This window comes from Protopterus annectens, chromosome 7.part1 (genome assembly GCF_019279795.1).
Source record: "Protopterus annectens isolate FY-2018-M chromosome 7.part1, PAN1.0, whole genome shotgun sequence".
Taxonomy (NCBI): domain Eukaryota; kingdom Metazoa; phylum Chordata; order Ceratodontiformes; family Protopteridae; genus Protopterus; species Protopterus annectens.
In genome coordinates this window covers 197814313-197837271 of record NC_056740.1, presented here as the reverse complement: position 1 = coordinate 197837271, position 22959 = coordinate 197814313, and the positions used below count along the sequence as shown (strand labels likewise).

At 37.8% G+C, this 22959-nt stretch overlaps 1 protein-coding gene across 2 annotated transcripts in view; it reads left to right on the top strand.

Moving 5' to 3' along the window:
• Positions 1-22959, top strand: part of SRGAP3 (SLIT-ROBO Rho GTPase activating protein 3) — a 2107662-nt gene that overhangs the window by 1108448 nt on the left and 976255 nt on the right. For both annotated transcript variants that reach the window (XM_044078646.1, XM_044078643.1), the window contains exon 4: positions 21516-21578. In XM_044078646.1, the coding sequence (XP_043934581.1) occupies positions 21516-21578 (63 nt within the window). The remainder of the gene's footprint in view (positions 1-21515; positions 21579-22959) is intronic.

Here is a 22959-nt window from a genome sequence, read left to right as displayed (position 1 = left end):
ACAAGAGTCTTTCTTGGAATTAATAATGTCTGTTTCTTTGTGTCCATCATAAAAATGCATACATTTTCCTTTTAAATGACAGAGACTTCATCAAAATTTAACTGGCTTTGGGAAGTTGAATTTACAGCTGTAAATTAGCTTTAAATAAATAAATAAGTGTGCTAACCAGCTAGGTTGGCTGTTCCAATGACCATTTTCAGCCATGAGTTGATCCTAAGGAACTTCAAGGTTTATATAAACATTGCTTCATACAATTTCTGATAAAATGAAAGAAAAAGAATTGGGCCATACTAAAATCTGATAATGAATTAAGTAAAATTATAGGTGATCGCCCGTTGTTTTACTTTTAAAAGAGAAATGAATCTTCAGCAACATCTATGTTATAAAGAATTATATACTAAAAAGAGTGGGAAAATGGGAAAAGACATTTTAAAGGCCACCACCCTGTGTTACAATTGCAATTTTTGTAAATATATAAATACATCTGATGGGTTTATACACACTCGTACATCTAAGAAATTTGTTTTAAATAGGTATGCAATTTGTAATACTCTGGATGTTGTCTACCTGGCTAACTGTATATCCTGTGATTCATTTTATGTTGGAAAGACCAACCAAAAATGAAAAGACAGAATTGCCTCACATTTATCTGACATTCATAGAAATGTCAGTAGTAATGCTTTGGCTAGACATGTGATGCCATAGTTTAGCTTTCAGGTAGCACATATAATTTTAGGAAACAGAGGTGGTGACCTTATAAATAAGACTGAAATTGAAGGATATAAATGGATTAATTATTTTTGGGCTGATTATTTATTTATTTATTATGTATTGCATTTTATTTTATTTTTGTTAACTGGTATGGTCCAACTGGACGAGGTCCATTTTCAGCAGAGGCCCGGGGAGAAAAGCTCCACTTACATGAAAAACAACACATTACAGCAATATTAATATTACACAAAGTGTAGAAAAAAGCATTTTGTTTTACTAGTAGTATCTAGTGAGAAGTGAAGAACAGTACAGACAATTTAAATCAGCAAAATATTTACATATGTACATTCTGTTTGTAGTGAGAAACAGGCAGAGATTATAACAAGTTCAAGTTTTTCAAGGGATAACATTTGGTAGAACCATGCTTACTGGGGCATGCACAAAGAGAGGAATGAGAAAGTGTAGAGGTAGCAGATTTTAGGACTGTGATACATGGACAGAGCCAAAAATATGTAAGATGGGCCTTAAGGGAGTTTTTGAATAGAGTGATATTTGATGCAGAAGTCACAGATGTAGGGAGATTATTCCAAGTTTTTGCTATAATGCATGAAAAGAGAGCTTTGCCGGCTGTGTTATTAGCTGAGTTAATAGTGAGGAGTGATTTATTGGCAGAGCGGAGTGGGCGATTTGGAGTGTAGTTAGTCAGTTATTGCCTTAGAGCTGGAGTTTTGTCGGGTTGTTTTAGGTTGTTGTATGATATGACAAGTTGGTGATAGAGTAGTGACCGTGGGAGTTCAAGCATTGAAGTTGCCTAAGAGGTAAGCAGTGATGGGTTCTGAACGGGGAATTTTTAGCAAATTTGACAATTTTATTATAACAGGACTCAAGTTTGTCTAGGTCAGATTTCCTAACATAAGTGAGAATTGGGGCTGCATACATTAGAGTGGAAAGAAGGTGGGTTTGAGCTAGGGTGACCTGAGCATGATCTGATAGAAAATTCTTTTGTCTGTATAAGGAATCCACTTTTTTGTTTACCTTTTTTATAGTTTGAGAGATGTGGATGTCGAAGTAGAGATTTTTGTGTATTTCGACACCAAGGAGCTTGTTGTGGAGAGAGGGTGAAATGATAGTGCCATTATTGGAGGAGATAGAGAAGGAGAGTGGAGAGGTTTTTGATTTGTTTGGGGTGAATAGAAGTAGTTTTGTTTTATTAGGATTTAAGATGAGTTGAATATTAGTGATCCACCTTTCTACTGAGGCAAAAGATTCCTGGGCGAGGTGCTGTAGGGAGGTAAGGGATGGGGCTGAGCAGATTATTTTTATTTATTTTATTATTTTACATTTGTTTACCGGGATAGTCCGACTGGACACAGGTCCATTTTCATCGGAGGCTCGGGGAGAAAAACTCCAAGTATATTTTACAAAGATTATTGTGGAATCATCTGCATACTGGATTAGTGAGGCCTGCAGGGTAGAGGTATGAAGGTTATTGGTGAAAACAGAAAATAGTAGTGGGCCCAATATGGAGCCTTGGGGTACACTAATGGTGGTTGGGAGTAGAGGTGATAAAAGTCCTTGCCACTGGACAGCTTGTTGTCATTCTGATAGGTAATTTTTAAATGAAGCAATAGTGTTGGGGATGAAGGCTAAGGAGGTTAGAGTATCTGTTAGTATGGAGTGAGAAACCATGTCATATGCTTTGGAGAGAACAAGGAATATAGCAGATACAAATCTGTTGTTATTCCTATGTTGTTTAACCAGGTTTGTGAAGGAGAGAAGCGTGGTGGTTGTACTGTGGTGTGAGCAGAAACCATGTTGTGTAGGGGAGAGGAGATTGTATGAGTTTAAGAAATGCATGACTTGAGAGTGTATGCATTTTTCTAGTATCTTTGATAAAGGTGACAGGATGGCAATGGGGTGGTAGTTTGAGAAATCATAAGAGATTCCACCCTTATGAAAGGGAATAATGTAAGACATTTTCCACAGATGAGGGATATATGATTTCTGTACAGAGCAGTTGATAAGGATTGAGACTGGGTAGGATATGGAGTCGGCAGCCATTTTTAGGAAATGTGTTGGTAAGCCATCTGCTGCGAGAGTAGTGGGTTTCAGTTTTAAGACGTGTTTCCTTATTGTAGAGGTTGGGATAGGCAAGAAGGTAAAGGGAGAAGAGTTGTTAGGGGTTATTGGCGTGGGTGTGTAGCTGTTTCTGGATAGTTGAGTAGATAGAGAATTAATGGATTCAGTAAAATGTTGGTTGAATTTGGAGGCTATATTGGTATCTGTTTTTGTGGAGGTTGAGGTGGGAGTGGGTGTGGTGATTTTTCCTGGTTTTAGTAGGGAGTTTATTGCATGCCAGAACTTTTGAGAGTTGTTGGAGTATTTGTTTTGGATATTTAGGCAGTAGTTCTGTTTATCAAGCTTTGTTTGCTGTTTAAACTGGTTCTTAAGGTGTTGATAGTTTTCTTTAGAAAAACTAGTGTTGTCTTTCTTCAAGGTTTTCCATGCCTTATCTCTGGATTTTAATAGGGCTCTAGTGGACTTAGTAAGCCATGGAACCAAGCGGATTTTAGCTCTAATTGTTTTTATGGGGGCTATTAGGTCAAGGACCTTAGTGAAAGTAGTATTAAAATAGTCCACTGCTTGGTCCAAGTCAAGGGTGCATAGTGGATCCCAATTACATTTTTTAATGCAGTGTTGAGATCTAGAGGGTTAACCTTATGATAATTTCTGACTTGTCTAAAGACTGTAGGTTTGGGTATGTTAATACGTTTGCATAGGAGGAATGTTGGAAGGTGGTTACTAAGGCTGTCTGGTAGACATCCTGTTTGGTAGTTCTGTTCTGGGTAGTTTACTAATGTTCAATCTAGTATAGATTTCTTTTGGGAATTCTTATCTACTCTAGTAGGTTCTAGAATAAGTTGAGAGAATCCATATAGGTTGATGTAGTTAGTGGGGTTTTTGGAATTGCAGGCTAGCCAATCAGTGTTTAGGTCTCCTAGTAGAATAGTCTCTTGTGAGAGGATGTCTTTTACCCATTGTAGAATCTCCTCAGTTATTGGAGAGTTATTACCTGGAGGGATATATGCAGAAAGAATATTGATACTCTTTTTCTTGTTTAGTTGTAGCATAGAGCCTATGATCACAGCAGTATTAAATTTAGGTAGAGGAGTTGGTAAGGGTTGTATAGTAAGTGTATTTTATAGACAATTGCAACACCCCCTCCCTTCTTTCCTGTTCTGTCTAGTCTTAGGATATTATATCCTGGAGGGAGAATTTCCTTGTTCTGTGTACTGGGTTTTAGCCAGGTCTCTGTTATGGTTAGCATGTCAGGGGAGTAGTGGGTTATGAATGCGTGTAAGTGAGGGAGTTTATTTGATGTACTACGAGAGTTAAAGTTAATGATGAGTAGGCCTGTTGTGTGTTTGTTTGGGGGTATAATGTTGCTTGGCCCTGGATTTGGGTGAATATCTCCAGAGATAAGGAGGTATTTTTTTAATACTAGATAGTCTGATTGCTTGTAATATATCTATGTGTAATTTGCATGATATTTTTCTAGTGTGAGATAGTGGAAAGTACTTGTGTATAAGCACTGTTTCATTGTTATCAAATAGAGAGGGGGATATAGGGAAGCTTATGTGGGTTTTTGTAGGTGTGAAGATATGTGTTGTATAGTAGGTGGTGTGGGGCAGTAGTATGTATGTGTGTGAGGATGTGGTGTAGGTTAGGGTTGTGAGGGTTAGTAGGAGGGATGTAAGGAAAAAGAGCATGGTTTGTGTCATATTGTATTTGGATGATAGTAGTGTTAATTGGATGAGAGTTAAGCAGGGGTGGGATTTGGGAGGATTGCAGATGATTGGGTGTTAGGGAGTGGTCAAGTGATATGGGGTTAGAATAAATCTAGTGGTAATGAGGGTGGGTGAGAATTGGAGGCAGGGTAGGGGAGCGGAGTGAGCCGAGCGAAGTGAGGCGAACGGAGTAGAGCCCAAGCAGACCCCGAGGATGCAGAGCTAATCTATTATGGTTTTCCAGAATTTTTGCCAAAGGTAAGGTATTACAAGGGACAGATAGGCTGATTGCCAAAACCTTTGCTTTATATTTTATACAGTGCCCTTTGCCTTAGTTACAAGAATACTTTGGAAAATATCTTATATTTTTCTACCAGTGCTGTGGACCCTCTGAGTGGTTTTCTACAAAGTTAATCTGCAGATTGTACCAGCATTAAGAATTGGAGAGTTAATAACCTTGTTTTCTTGCAGGTAACACACACTGTGTGATATTAGGTTGTTTGCAATTTGTAGTCCCCTAGCGTGGTGAGCCTTTCAATGGGGGGGACAGGCTGGGTAGGGCGGACAAGAGAGTTTACAGTCCCTAGGAAGGCGAAGGAGATATGGGAAAGATTAGGGCATGGAAAAGCACATTAGTTTTACATTACCTCAACAGTTAATGCAGTTAATAACAGCTACATGCACTTTCCAATAGTTAATGCACTTTAAGCCAGCTAAATAGCACGTATAGTAGCTACAAAAACAGTCCGTTTGTGCTTTACAGTGTTGAGATTTTAAAGCAGCTGGATATGACAGTCCCTTAGCGTGCAACAGTACAAGCCTTTTAAACAAGTTATTACGCTTTAAACAGTTGATAAGCACTTTTAAAATAGCTAGATATAACAGTCCATTTGATTTTACAGTAGGTATATTTAAAGCATCTAGTTTCATCAGTCCTTTTGCGTCTATCAGTTCATTCACATTTAGAACAGTAAATTAGATATAACAGACCATTTGCTTTACAGTAGGTATATGTAAAGCATCTATTTTCAACAGTCCTGTTGCATGTCTCAGTTCATTCACATTTAGAACAGTAAGTTCACTTTGTAGCACCTAAAAGCACTAGAAATGCACTTTAATACAGTATAAAAAGCACCTTAAATTAGCTAGAATAGCAGTCCATTTGCTTCTATAGTAGGTATATTTTAAACTATCTAATTTCAACAGTCCCTTTGCGTGTATCAGTTCACTCACATTTAGAACCATGAATGTACTTTATAGCAGCTATAATCACCTTATTACGGCTACATACAGACCGTTTGCGCTTTACTGTGGGTTCACTTTGAAGCAATTATGCTTAACAGTCCCTTAGTGTGTAACATTATACCCCTTGTTTTTTTAAGAAAAAAATAGCTACAAACTAGTGCTAGACAAACAGGCGTATTAGGCACTGTGGGTTCACTTTGAAGCAATTAAGATTAACAGTCCTTTAGCGCTTAACATTATATCCCTTGTTTTTTTTTAAGAAAAAATAGCTAGAAAATTGTGCTAGACAAACAGGCGTATTAGGCACTGTGGGTTCACTTTGAAGCAATTAAGATTAACAGTCCTTTAGCGCTTAACATTTTATCCCTTTTTTTTTTTTTAAGAAAAAATAGCTACAAACTAGTGCTAGACAAACAGGCGTATTAGGCACTGTGAGTTCACTTTGAAGCAATTAAGATTAACAGTCCCTTAGCGCTTAACATTATATCCCTTGTTTTTTTAAGAAAAAATAGCTACAAACTAGTACTAGACAAACAGGTGTATTAGGCACTGTGGGTTCACTTTGAAGCAATTAAGATTAACAGTCCCTTAGCACTTAACATTATATCCCTTGTTTTGTTAAGAAAAATAGCTACAGACCAGTGGTAGACAAGCAGACATATTAGGCACCTAATCCTATATTAGTATGCTAGAAAACAGCATATATGCTAAGCCTACAGGTCTGTTAACGTTCTACTTGAGCAATCTAACCCAACACCACGTGTACTTCACCTAATTTAAGGCACAGCTTAAAGTACACACCGCTATGTTGATAGCTTTAATTACCGTGCAGGCAAGATACAATATAACATTCTTAGCAGGCGATAACATTGTTATTGCTTTAAATCATTCAACAGTACTTTAAATTTAAATTTAAAAATAAAATCATAGCAGGGAGACCTTACCGGAGGAAATGGTGACCGCGAGCACTATTAGTATATTTAAAAATGGCGTCAGACACTGAGAATTTAATACCAGAGTTAAATATCATTAACAGCTTGAAACCACTATTGAAAGAAAAACATTCTTATGTATTATAATTATTATGTTTAAATATTTATATGCACAGTTTTTAGATGTTTTTAGATGTTGCACATGTGACTAATTATGTTGTTTTTATTGGCTGGCTTTTTGTATATTAATGAGCTACAGCTTGTCTGTTTTAATTAACACTGAAGAAGAGTCTGCTGACTTGAAAGCTTTATGTAATAAAATTGAGAGTTTGGACCTTTGTTTTATTCTTTCATTGGACTTATTTGCTACTGTAGGCCCTTTCTTGGCTGTTAGACATTTTTTTGTTATTGCTGATTTCAAATAAAATAGCATGTGAATTACTGGTGCAGTGGCATATCAGATACAGTGACATATATGAATGGCTAGAAACACAAGAACAGTATCAGACAGAACAAAACTCAGTCATTTCAGGTCAGAATTAGAATGTAAAAGTACTACATAATCTTGTAGTTTCCTTAAATATATGCATGTGGGGATATTTCAGATGTGCCTGTAGTATTACTTAGATTTACTTACTTAAATTTAGATATCTAAAAGTTAGTTTATGTGCCTTATGTGATGCTACTTGAAAATAAGAAGTACCCTTAACCACAGCTCTTGGTTCATTAAAGTTTATGTATGAAAATGTAGCAGCTACAGTAAATCAGAAATTCCGTTAGGCCACAGTAGGGGTATTTTGGCTACCATAGGATGATACTTTTGAGACTAGAACCAGTTAATCAGTTTCTTGTTCAAGAATATTTACAATGTACAGTTATTTGAATCCAAAAGAAGAAGACATAGCAAGAATTCTATTGAACAACTCCAGGTGTTGTAACTGGAAGATCCTTTGGGGTAAGATTCTGCTGTTCTTATGGGAAGGGGCTGTGCCTACTGTATTAGGTTAAATTGACATTTTGGGAAACTGAGCTTTATCGTGTGATCTCTGTGCTTCTGTATTTTTTAGGCATTCATCACTACCACCCCCCAACTTCTGTGCTTTACCTTTCCTTGTTAAACATCCTGAATATAGGTCATAACATATCTTAACTACTCTTCACTGGCAAGCATATCTATAATAGCCTCCTACAGTCTAATAACTTGCAACAACAACAGTAGGAGTCATGATATTTGTATAGGAACTGTATTGAAGCTAATTCAGCATACTAACTAGGATCTCATAATGCCAATCCAATGGGATCCCATCACTTTGTTTGATTTTAAATCCCCTCTTAATTGTGTAATTTTTATCTTATATTCTTGTGACTTATTGTATTGATATTGTATATTGTATTTTGAATCCATGTATTCTTGTATTTCTGGTGCTTTTCTCCCCAGGACTCCATTGAAAACAGGTTCATCAAGGCACAATTGGACTATCCTGGCAAACAAACTGAAAATAAATAAAGAAATAAAAATAAATAAGATACTAGAACTCTTAGCCTGTATTTCAATTTTGACTGTAATCTGAATACCCCTGTTCATAAACCCTGTTATTTCGTAGACTGCTGGTGTGATAAATCATTATCCTTTACAGCCCTTCTCTTCTATGATGCTCTGTTTTACATAACTGGCACTTATCTACTTTAGCTTTCTTTTCCCCATTAATAATGTTCTTCATTTCAATTCCATTTTAGTCTAATGTGACCACTGTTTTCATATGAAGTCCACAAGACCCTTGCTCAGCATTTTGCTTACTCTCCACCCTTAGACACCGACTCTCCCCATTATATAATTCTTAATCATCCAATGTGCACCCAGCTCCCCAGCATCCCGAATCCTTACCATGTACACCTGCTCATCTGAATCCCTTTTTCTGTCTTTCCTGACAATACCTATATGTGCTGATATCACCTGTATGAATTTTACTAAGTCCCACTTCACTGCAAACCATTGTCAGCTCTTCTGTTATCTGGTTTATTGTTTCTGCATATTCCTTTTAGGGATCATTCGTCCCTAGTGTGCACAATAAAATGTAGCCCCCCCTTAACTCCTCTTCCCTTTAATAAGGCCTTACCTCTTCTGTACCTAGCTAGCTTTGCAGCTGTCTACAGACACACCAGGCTTCTCACCCATTTTCCATTCCCATCTAATACCACTTGTATCAGATTTCACCCATCACAACACTCCTCTTGAGTGACAGCATCACTCCCAGTCCCCCTTAATCCACATTTATATACATTTTCTTTGGCATTTCTGTGTCACTTTTTTGCTAAAATTGCACTTCAAACCATTACTTTTCTTGAAACTTTTCATTACAAAAGTTCTGACAGACTTTTATCTGCTTACTTATTTCCATCTGTTCCCCTCACTCTCAAATTAAGGCATTGAACGACTAGTGTCCCTCAACACACACACACACACACACACACACACACACACACACACACACACACACACACACAAACATACACACGTACACACACACACACACACACACACACACACACACACACACACACACACACACACATACACACATGCACACACACACACACACACACACACACACACACACACACACACACACACACACACACACACACACACACACACACACACACACACACACACACATACACACACACACACACACACACACACACACACACACACACACACACACACAAACATACACACACACACACACATACACACACACACACAAACACACACAAACACACACATACACACACACACACACATACACACACACACACACACACACACACACACACACAAACACACACACGTACACACATACACACACACTTTGGTACTTCATTCATGTGCTTCCTGAGTATAATTCCGTAATGTAAAAGTCAACTAATCATATGACTGAATGCAGTCTCCAAGAGAAAACTGGCTTTAAAATGAATGCATGAACTGAAAGAGGAAGAGAAGGTGTATAGAATCATTATACCACACCATGAACAGACACACATCTTTGGCTCACATAAAAAACTGGAGAGATGCACAAAAATGTTAATTAAAATGGTCTGTCTAATAATCATAAAGCTGAAGTAATTTCATTCATGCTCTGCATTTACTTATTTATATCATAGCCCCTAAACTTAAAAGTCATGTGTAACCTTCTCTGTGAAAATTAACATATTTACTGTGTAAAATGAAAAAGTAGAATCCGGTCTGGCAGCAAAAGAAAACCTTTTACTTAAAATAATCCAAAGTACAATAAATAAAAAGTAATAATCCAGGTAAGCGCTTTCGTTTGTCACACTGACAAACTTCTTCTGACAATAAGAAACATCACTTCCTTCTGTTAAAACCATTTGAAATTCCCTCCTTTTAATACTATTCGTCCATTTCGCAAAAAACATGATGTCAGCAAATTGAGAGCAAATTCACCCCCCCACCTTAGACACACAAGACAGAAGCATATCTAAAAGGTGTAGTCATATAAATAAGCTGAATATACCTCAGATAATTGCATTATAAACCATTTTAAAACCTTAAGAATATAATAAACAACCCAAATACTGAGAGTATGTGTAATACCTACATGAATAATTATAAATGTAAAATGAAATAATGAAAAATTATGATCACAATATGCTGAATGCACTCATAGTTTGACAGTGTATAAATGTATATGTTTTTTGTATGAAATACAAGTATGATGAATGATAAAAGTATAATACTAATAGTAATAGAAAATGTAATAGTAAATATAACAAGGTATAATAGCCATTATGAATATTGATGATGGAAAAATAAATAGAATAAATTATCTCTCCAAAGATTTTAATTTTAATATGCTGTTAAGGGAAAGAAACTCATTCAGGCCTGGCCAAAAATGTGCGCACAGGTGAATTTGCCACCCCAATTCCATTTTTTCTGAATGGGCTTGCCATGCTCCCCCCCATCATTGTTTTTTAATATATCTAAAACAATGAATATGAACTGATGTCTGGGGTTTAAGCAAATGTGTTTTGCTAAAGCATTATTTTCAACTTTGTCTCTGATAGCTCTAAGATGTTCACCCATCCTTTCTTTCAATTTCCTTTCTGCTTTCCCCACATAAAATGACACACAATGGGTACACATGGCACAATAAATAACCTTTTCGTAAAAACAACAAAATCTACCCGTGATCTTTATTTATTGCCCATTTACAAGAACCCCACAGGTTTCTAAAATAAGGTTACAAAATTTACATCGACCACATTTATACATGTAGCCTTGACAGTTGTTATTGAAAGTAGTCTCAAAACATTTCTTGAGGTTGTAACTTTTTTTGTACACAATGGGGGATGTATATCTAATTTATTCCTGAGCAAAGAATCATTCAACAAAAAAGCCCAATTTTTCTCTAAAATAGAGCTAATAGCAGAGCTATCAGAATTAAAGGTGGTAACAAAACTACACTTAAAATTCCGATTAATAGTAGTATTGTTATTAGTAGAAGTAACCGGATTGTTCTCTGCGTTAGGTATTGTTGAATGTTCATTATCATTATTGCTTGGAATAAAAATATCAGGGTTTGTTTCTTGCACAATGTTTTCATTTGTTAACAAGAATTTAAAGTGACCGATACTTCTCTTGGTGCGAACCTCCTGTATAATATCATCCACCAAAGAAATTGGGTAACCTCTGTGTAAAAACATGGTTTTTAGAAGTTCACATTCAGATATGAAGTCATCCCATTTAGTGACGATTCTAGCTGCCCTCACGAATTGTCCCTTTAGGACAGCTTGTTTCTGTGTATGTGGATGGCAGCTTTCATAGTACAAAAAACTATTACTGTAGGTTTCCTTACGGAAGATTTTTGATATAAAGCAATTAGTTTCGTAATCTTTTCACAATAGAACATCTAAGTAAGAAATCTGGTTAAAATCCTTAACAGCTGTAAATTTTAAAAAAGAAGTAGTTTGATTAATGTAATTCACAAAGGCATCAATTAATGTACTTCCACCATTCCACAAAATAAATATGTCATCTAAAAAGCGTAGGTATATCTTACAATACTGAAAAAATGTAGATGGAAAAATGTATTGTTCTTCCCATACACACATGACTATATTTGCGTATAGGCCTCCGTATGGAGAACCCATAGCTACTCCCTCATTCTGTAAGAATAATTTACCGTTGAACATTATAAAGTTGTTTTTAAGTACAATGTCCAGCAGTTGTTCATACAGGTTGATTTTACTTTGTGTGAAGCCCCTTTTAGTCAGGAAATTATTTACCCATTCGATACCAGTCCCATGTGGTATGACAGAATATAAATCCTTACATCCACAGTAATTAATATATCTGTTTTATCAAATTGGGCATGTTTTATCCTGGTCAGAAAGTCCCAAGAGTCTTTGCGCAAGTGAGATTCTGCCATAACAAACTGTTTTAATTTTCCATCCAAGTATTTGGCTATAGGATTAGTTATCGAACCTTGTCTATCGACAATGGGTCTCATAGTTGGTTTTATAATATTCTTATGGATTTTAGGGACTCCACACAGGACAGGTGACCAAGGATGTATTAATTATGTAATTTAACTCATCCATATCAATACTGCTCTCAATAAAAAGATCGTATAAAATGCGCCTTATACCGCTGTGGTGACCCCTAACCATGGAAAAGCCGAAAGACACAAACAAACAAATATGCCTATGTGCTCCATTCATTTCATTTATGGAACGTGGGCTATAAGTATGATTGGTTAAAATATCTTCCATGTTATGTAAGTAATCACTTTTATTAAAAATAACCATACCACCCCCCTTGTCAGGTTTTATTAACCTGATATTTTTAGAATTCATTAACATTTTTAAATCATTGTTCTCAGTTCTAGTTAGATTGTACCTCCTTTTGAAATGTTTGTCTATAGTTCAGAGGTCCAATTCACACATTTTTTCAGACACTTCTAAATTGGGGTGTAGTGGTGGGTGATATGTACTGGAAACATAGAATGGATTGATCAACTGCATATTTGGCTGAAATAAAAAAGACAAATTAAGTTTACCCACAAATAATTTTAGATCAATAATAGTTTGAACTAGATTCATGTTCTGATTAGGGACAGATGTTAACCCCCTTGATAACAAATCACAAATAGATGTATCAAATTCTAAACAAAAGTAAATATACACAGTAAAATCATTTGCTCTATTAGTCAGAATTGTAAGTTCAGGGTGAGTGTTAGGGCTCATTGCCTGCGACCTCCCCATGGTCCCTTTTAGGTGTGGCTCTTCTTGCAAATATATTTACTGTATTGTCATATTTGTAATCATGACATTGTATAGTGACAATATCATTTATTCATGATGTTCTGTTCCCACTTACCACATGAAAAAAATAGTTTTTAAATCTAGCTGGTACAATGCACATTTATGACACTGTTGTAGAGCGGTGCAAGACAGTGAGTATTCGTAAAAGCAGGCTCTGGATTACTGCCCACTGTATATTATAATTTCTGACCTTTGGTTATGTGTCTGTTGGGGATAACTGCCTAGTTGCACTTCATATGAAGTACATGAGATAGCTTGCACACAGCTGTGTGAAGGATGAGATGCTGGACATGGGCTATGATGCTTGGATTTGCTACCTTGCCAGCACTAAATTATATCTACGTATGTATAAAAAAGGCACAGAATATTCACTAGGTGTAGTCTGGCCTCTTGAGCATGTAAGAGATATTTACTGTTTCCTTAGGTATGGGCCTGCACCATCAGCATGCATCATCAGGCTCCACACTGAAGACCCAACCAAGCTGAGTCTTTGGCCTAACTCCCGAGACACCCTTTTCACCACTCTGTGTTTCAGTGCGTTCCAGTGCTCACTTGTCCACATTTAACTGTACACTTACACAAAAACACATGCGCGCGCGCGCACACACTCGCACACACATGCACACACACACACACACACACACACACACACACACACACACACACACACACACACACACTCACACACATTAGTTTCCAGACAAGGATAGTGATATTCTCCCAACACTTCAGCTTTGCCCCGGCCTAAGGTTGTAAACTGCCACCACCCCAGTTTATCAGGATGAGGACCTCCCAGTTACTGTTTCTCCCTTGTTGAAAAGTTATATAAATGTAAACATACTGCTGCAGGGTTAGCTACCTGGCTGTGAAATCCTTGACTTTCAGTGATTGTCACTTTTGAAGTGACACCCCAACCCCGTGTGCAAAAATCGAAAAAAAGGGGTTATGGAGGGCTAGACTGATAAACGGTAATACGTTGCAGAGTAGTCGGGCCACTTACAGGTGGACACCACCAGCTTGGCACCAGTTATCTATAAATACCCACTTATCGATTAATAAATAAGGAAATAGATGGCTGGACACAAATGTTTTAATTGTGAGTAAATGCAAATACTTCACTTTCAAAAGCAATACAGTCAATAGTTAAGAATATAAGGAGGTGCAACACTTCTCATGGAAACAGAAAATTACCTTTTTATTACAAGAAAGAAAATAGCTGTTTCCAGTTAGTCTTTTCTTCGGTTTCTTATCTAAAGCAATTGATGAATTTTAAAGATAAACTATCTGAATTTCCAGGGAGAGAAATACAATTGCTGAAGCAATTCTCAAGCTGTATAGTTGGTCCTCTTCTTTTCATTTGTTTGGTTTATGTCTTTTCTACAAATACACCAGAGCAGAGTTTCATATTTGCATACTAATGAGTTGTTTACTTTATTTTGGTTAGCTATCTCCTTAACAGACTTGCTTAATCGCTGTTTTACAGCACTTAGCTTCCTGGCCTAGTAATAGTCACAGGTCTTGTAGTCAAAGAGCAGAACAATTATATCCTGTTTCACTTGTCTGTTATACATTTCACATCATATCATTGTTACTGTAATTCCCAGCAGAAGGAACTTAAGAGTTTAACAGACTTTATTTACATTAAAAGGAAAAGATCACAAATATACCCATCTTTTCATAGCACTGAAAAGACACGTATTCAGACTGCATTATGTATCTACGTGTACCTGCTGCAGGAATTGCAAGATTTAAATGCTGTTCAGATACTTATTGCATTCTGATTCAGAAAACGTGGCATATTAATTCTAAAACTTTACAGGCTCGAACACTGATGGCAGTACTTAAGAGAATGCTTCACAACAAAAACAACACTACAAATACTGAGCCATCATATTAATTTAGTAATTCATTTATTTCACCATTGCCAACTTAATCCGTTACAGAGTCATAGGAAAGACAGAGCTTATCCCAGCACTGAGTAGGTGTAAGACATAGACTTGTATTATACATGGGGGGTACCCATTAGAAGATGCTGGCACATGGTCATTGTAAGAGGGCATGCACACCTAGAGGCAATTTAGAGGATCATCAGTTAACCTATGACACCATTTAGATGCGGCAGGGAACAGGATCACCTAGCAAAAGCCCACAGATATGTAGGATGTATAAACACTGTATGAATGGTATCCCAACATTTGAGGTTATGTTAATAAATATAACAATAACATATAAAACCACACACGACAGAATAAATGCCTCTGTGCTTCCACAAAGCCTGTATAAATAATGTCCAAACACACTAAGCAACAATAGGCAACCACCGGCTTGACAAAAATCCAGTATAACTGTATTAAAGGTAAAAATATAAAACGTTTATTCGGTAAACGCTTTCACATCTGCTTCCTCAGACCGTGGTTGCCTATTGTTGCTTAGTGTGTTTGGACATTATTTATACAGGCTATGTTAATAAATATAGTGGACATGCACCTCTTAACATATAATGAAATATTTACTATATTTCAGACTCTAAAACATGCCAGAAAAATCATGCCTTGAACTGAACAATTAAAATAGGCAAAGTATCCACATCCACATATCTATAGACATCACAATACTGCTGTACACCCTTGCGTTCAGGTGAGGGTGATGTGTTTGACTGCATTTCAGAGCAGTACTAAAAAGGTGTTTTAATCAAAAAATGTCTTACTTTCCAGCTGAGTTACAGTGCATTTTAAAATAGTGCAGTTTTAACATGTAGTAAAGCTGTACAATGTATGGAAACCGTGACACATCACAGCTATTGCACGTACTGTTTAAGAAGACAATGATCCATCTTATATGCATAATTTAATAAATGTTATTTATTTAATTATTTGGTTAATCAATAATAGGTAGCAGAACATTGTTTTTTGCAAAGAAAGCCTGAGGAGACAATCTCTGCTTGTAGAAAAAAGTGCATCATAATACAAGCATTTAGCATACATGATCTCTATAGCAGTATGACATCAGATAACAACTCAACATACATAATCTCAGTAATAGTACATCATTACATTTAAAGTTAAATAATTAGTAAAATCCATCGATTGATTTCCTGCACCTGCTTTATCAATTTCAAGGTTAAGAAGAGAAAGAAACTATCCTGTGCAGCACTGGATGAAAGGTAACAACTCTGGAGGGGTACCAGTCCATCACAGGACATGCACACTCACATATCCACACTCAGATCTAGATGCCGCTTAGTAATGCCAGGCTCTTTGTCAGCATGTTCATGGAATGTGGGAGGGAACCAAAGACATTGGGTGATACGCACATAACCATCTGGAAAAGATGCAAAATTCAAACTGAAGTCATCTCTACCAAAATAAAACAGAATCAGGGCTTCAAGCAATGTGAAGCAACAATGCTAACCACCTCAGCACCATACCAACCTAATTAGTAAAATGTTAAATCCAAACGCAAACTGTAAGGGTAAGTACTGAAGCTGGTACAGTCACTGCTATTTTATTTATACAAACCTAATTAGTAAAATGCTAAATCCAAATGCAAACTGTAAGGGTTAGTACTGAAACTGGTACAGTCACTGCTGTTTTATTTATGCTGTAGGCAGTGCGCTTGTTAGTAAGGTAACACAGATTTAATGGCTATGGTATATGGCTGGATAATATCTGATATAATATTGTTTCAACTGGATATAGGGTGCCATTGTCTGAAACACATTTCAATTTGCCTTTATATATATATATATATATATATATATATATAAATATATATCTGTGTGTGTGTGTGTGTGTGTGTGTGTGTGTGTGTGTGTGTGTGTGTGTGTGTGTGTGTGTTGGGGGGGGGGTTCTGTTTAGAGTGACACTTATGATTGCTCCATTTCTGGACCTAGTGATCACTTTTGAAGTGGCTATGCTAAAACAGTATTTCATAAGAGAAATTTATTACTGTTGACTTTGTATGCCACTTACTATACAAATGTCTCATTTTCCTTTTTGCCACCAAGAAGAGGAGAACATATATTCAGAATCAGACCTCTCAGCTGTCTCTATTTTGTAGTTATTTTCCTATTTTCAGGCCTAACTTAAACCTGTACATGATGGGCATATTTTTGGAGGTATGTCCCTATTTAAGGCTTTAATTTAACCATTTACACAATCTTCTAACAATTCTCTGCTTCACATGGATCCGCCACATAACACACGCACTCAGGTCACTCCAAAGCAAGTACAAATATGACTCCGTCATTGTCCATGCTGGTGTGAATGACCTGAGACGTACCTCCCTGGACTACATGAAAAGAGACATAGAGGAGCTCTCCGATTATGTAGCCCAGGCTGGTATGACCCTGACCCTGAGCAGCATCTTGCCCTCACCAAGAATGATACCACAATACAAAGACAAGATGATCAGCTTTAACAATTGGCTCAAGTACTGGTGTCATTCTAAGGGGATCCAATGTCTGTCTGCTTGGGATGATATGTTGGACAAGCCATGCTGCTTCTCAGGGGATGGCTTACACCTGTCACCACTGGGCTTCCGGATATTGGCTAAGGCTCTTGCCACCCCCATAGTGCCTTTTTTAGGCAAGGCTCAAAAGACAAACCCACCTCCTTAGAAAACAAAAATGGAAAAAAACTAAGGGTAATGCTGCTCAACACCAGAAGTCTAAATCTCAAGATGCAGGCACTTGATGCACTCCTCAGCATGGAGAACATCGACGTCTGTGCAGTAACTGAAACCTGGTTCAAGGCTTCTGAGAGCACCCCAGCACTACCAGGCTATACCTCGTATCATGCTTTTCGGCCCCAAAACCTGGACCGAACCACAAAGGGAGGGGGAGTGTCCATATTCATAAAGGACACCCACATCTCCAGGTTAGTAGCAACACATGAAGCATCAGAGACCATACAGGTGCAACTAACCATAGGCAAAACTGCTATACAACTGGTAGCATGTTACAGACCACCCTCCCAATCTCAAGAACCCCACTCAGCCTTCCTGAAGACATTGGAGGATATGAATGTATCACAAAATACCATCATACTGGGAGACTTCAACTACCCAAACATAGATTGGGTACATTATTCTAGCCCTAATACCCTAGCCCAAAGGTTCCTGGAATTCATAAATTCAAATGCACTGGAACAACTAGTCACCTCTCCCACTAGGGAGATAATATACTAGACCTGATCATCACAAACATGGGGACAAAATGCTCCACACTGGAAGTATACCCCTCACTAGTGAGATCTGACCACAAACTAATCACCCTGGATATACATATCCCACCTCCACCCCCAGCACAAAAGACCACAGTGAAAAACTTCTCAAAAGCAGACTTCACTCTTCTTAAGACTGAGATGGTATCCTTTAAGCCCACTGTGCCAGTGGATACCACATCCCACAATGCCGAATCCTTCACAAATGCTTTCTATGGACATCTCCAAGAATGCATGGATCATGCAATCCCAAACAAATCCAAGTCCCTCTCCACAAAATGTAAGCGTCCTGTCTGGTGGACCTCAGCCATAAACAAATTGTATAACAAAAGAAGGAAGCTACTGCACGTCAGAGCGAAATCCCATGAAGGGAAGACATATCTGATCAACTTTAGCAGAAAACTACGTTCTCTCATAAAAACATCCAAGGCAAACTTTGAGAGAAAAATCGCTAAGGACACTAAAGATAACCACAAAGCCTTCTTCAGCTATGTTAGAAACCTGGGCGGAAACCCTCAGATATGCTCAGATTTGGTTCACAACAACAAAAAATACACTGAACCCACAGATATTGCTAACATTCTGGCTGACAGGTTCAGTGCAAATTTCTCCCCTCCTTCACCCCCAAAAGAAGAAATTCTTATCCCAGCTGAATCTAATCTCCCTGTCATCTCAGATGTCCAAGTGAGAACCACCCTAAACAAAGCAAAAAACACAGCATCAATGGGACCTGACGGTATCCAGGGGTGCGTGTTACGTGAACTCCAAGAGGAGCTAAATCCACACATAAAAATGCTATTTAACCTTAGCCTTACTTTGGGATATGTACCTGAACACTGGCGTACAGCAACAGTGGTCCCACTCCACAAAGGGGGTGCCTCTACAGACCCTGGAAACTACCGCCCCATAAGCTTAACTAGCCTGGTCTGCAAAGCTATGGAAAGAATCATTATGGAACTCATAAACAGAGACATAGGGGACTTACAGACATTTGACCCCACCCAGTTCGGCTTTGTAAAGGGCAGATCCTGCCTTTTAAACCTGGTTGACTTTTTCGAAACAGTCACTAGAGCCATTGATGACGGCAAAGCTGTCCATACAGCATACCTGGACTTGGCTAAGGCCTTCGACACAATACCCCACTCAGGCATCATAGATAAGCTAAACAGCTTAAAGGTAAACCCTTATGTCACTAGATGGGTTGCAAACTGGCTAAAGGACAGAACCCATAAAGTTAAAATCACTGGAGCAATGTCAGACTCAAAGCCAGTCACAAGTGGTGTCCCACAGGGATCTGTCCTGGGACCCCTCTTGTTCGGCATTTATTTCTAAGATGTTAAAGCAAACATGGGAGGGCTGTGGCTGACAAAGTTTGCAGATGACTGCAAACTAGGTGCCATAGTCGATACACCAGCAGACACACACATCCTACAAAAAGGCCTCACTGAAATGGACAACTGGTGCCGTAGTCACGGCCTTAAACTAAATGCCAAAAATGTATAGTCATCCCTTTTGGAAAAAGAAAGTACCCACAAATTATCACATAGACAGCAACCCACTGAGTACGGAAAAAGTAATCAGAGACCTAGGGACCCAAGTAGACAGCGACCTCTCATTTGACACCCACGTTGCCAAAGTGGTTAGAAAACATTCTACCTTGCACACCTCATCATGAAGGGATTCACATCCAGATCCAAGGATGTCATTGTACCCCTATATTCCTCCCTCATCAGACCCATGATTGAGTACAATGCCCCATTTGGTATGTACCTCACCCGGCATTTGCAACAGCTGGAGAGACCACAAAAGTACCTCACCAAAAGGATCAAGGGTCTCCAACATATGTCTTATTCTGCCAGACTAAAGAAACTTCAGCTCTATTCAGTAGCATACCGCCTGTTCAGAGGTGATCTCTGCCTGACATACAAGGCCATGTCCAATCAGGATCTGATGGACATGCTCCACCTCAAAAAATCCAAATCCATCAGGACCACGAGAGCTAAAGACTTAAACCTCGGCACAAGTATGAATAGGACATGCTGGAGGGATAGATTCATAACCCAGAGGCTTCCCATGCTTTGGAACAGGATCCCAGTTTGTATTAGGCAGAGCCCCTCACTGACTCTCTTCAAGAGAAATCTTGATGAGTGGATGGGAGATCGTAAGTTTACCCCAGGGGTCACATCTGTGTCACTGCTAGACAGGGGCACAGTAAACTAATTCTATTATATAAGGGGACCTTCATTGTGTCACTACTAGACAGAGGCACAGTATTCTAGATTTATTCTGTACATTGTTGTACTATTTCATGGGGTGGCAAAAGCCACATCACTATGGCTAGGCTTAGAAATGCCCCAGGGCAGATAGCCTAGTACTATACTATGAAACTATGAAACTATGTGATTTCTGCAGTTGTCTGCTACACATAAAACCACACTATATGACCAACATACCTTCCTCATTTTCAGCTAAATTAATGATACTGTGTGGTGGAATGTTACAATGCAGTTCATTAAAGTCTACAGATTTGCACTGTTCCTTTGATACTGTGCTTATGTTTTTCCATCATTTTTGTCACTCTCTGTTTTTTTTTTTCAAACATGGTTTTGAGAAGTATCCGATGTTTCTACTGGAGTTACGCGCTATTTGATATTCACATTTTATGCTAATTCGATATCCAAATTTTGGCTGGATTTACCAACTTTTCATTAGCCTTTGTACCCATTTTTTCAAAGTTTGCAGGTTGAGTTGTATGTTCAGAAGTGAGTTGTTTCAGGTTTTATTTTCCTTGACTCAGCTTGATTATCAACAGCCCTGCACCTGTTGTTTATCTTACTGTGTATTTGGGATATTCTGTTTTACTTACTGAATATTGTTATATCTGTTTTACTGTATTTCTTGTGGCAATCTTTCTACAAGCAGATCCAGTCCTTCTGACTACTTGTGTTATTGAATGAATACTGTAGTACTCTTTTGTCATGAATATATTTCTAAGTACCTCTAAGAATGGAGAAAGTATCTAATTGAATTGATTGTTGGTAACCATAATGTTTGTAAGTAAATAATCAAATGTCACCATTGTATGAGGATCAGAAATAGAAGGCTGCTGTCAGGAAGAAAAATAAAGGCTGTGTGTAAATAACTGTCCATTCCTGTCATCCTACATCAGATTTGGTAGCAGTGAAATCACAGAGGATGGAAAGGCCATCTATTGTCTTCTTCTGTGATATTCTATTGCCTAATTTGGCTTTGTGTTTCTTTTCTATTTTCAGAGCAAAGAGATTGGACTTCAGATGCATGAGGAGCTACTCAAGGTCACCAATGAACTATACACGGTAAGTACAGTGCTGTGTTTCAGTCATTCATCATGAATTTTTGCAGATGTTAACTGGGAAGAACAATATCATGCTCTCACCTAGAGGAAGATGTAAATTATAATATGGGAAACAGCAAGACAGGTCTAGTAAATGTCCATAATCTTCACCTTCACACCTCTCAGTCTCCCCCATTTTACAAGTCTTCTGACAAATCAATCATTATACAATAGGGCTTGGATGACCCCATACTGTGTGTGTGTGTATGTGTGTGTGTGTGTGTGTGTGTGTGTGTGTGTGTGTGTGTGTGTGTGTGTGTGTGTGTGTGTGTGTGTGCGAGCACGTGTGTCTGTGTGTGTGTGCCTATATATCTGTAGCTATGTCTATATCAAGAGTCCAGTAAGCAAAACAGAAAGTTTCATATATGGAGCAAGATAAACAACAGTGACAGGGCTACAGCCAGACAACCTGAGTCAAGGGAAATGAAGCATATCTATATCTCTATATGTATATAACTAGATATACGTATATAAATATAGCTATATATATATATATATATATATATATATATATATATATATATATATATAGTCTATATTACTAGACCGAAAGATCACAACAGCGAATGTATGTACACCGACACATTTACGTCGATGTACATACAGAGCAGAACACCTAAACGGTGAAAACCCAAATGCTGAATGTGTTTCATAGCCAGCAGCATGATGGTGGGGATAAGGAAATATATCCTTTTCCCCACTGTAGTGTGGTCTCGGAGTTGGTATATTTAAGTAGGGGGGTGCAGGGGGGCTTGCCCCCCTACAAAAGCTAATTAATTTAAAAATTTAGTTTCGATTTTACCTACCTGTGTGGCGCATTATGATGATGAAACATGTTCGGCATTCCAGTTTTCACCATTTAGGTGTTTCGCTCAGTATGTACATCGACGTACATGTGTCGATGTTCATCCATTCACTATTGTGATCTTTCGGTCTAGTAATATAGACCCATATATATATATATATATATATATATATATATATATATATATATATATATATATATACATATATATAAATCTATATGTATATACAGTATATATATATATATATATATATATATATATGTGTGTGTGTGTGTGTGTGTGTGTGTGTGTGTGCGCATGGGTGGGTAGGTATATGGGAAACAAACCAAAACAATGCCCAAGCTCATGGTCTCCATTAGCTGTTCTATAAAAGACTCCAAACAGCAGTCTATTAAAAGCATAGCCATTTCATTTCAAATTCATCCAGCTACTCAGTGATATCACTTTAGTACACTGCTAGGGAAAAACAGCCTTTTGTCCTGTGATGGTCAAGGGCTACAGGCATTAACTCCAACACTGCACTGTATATGGATACAA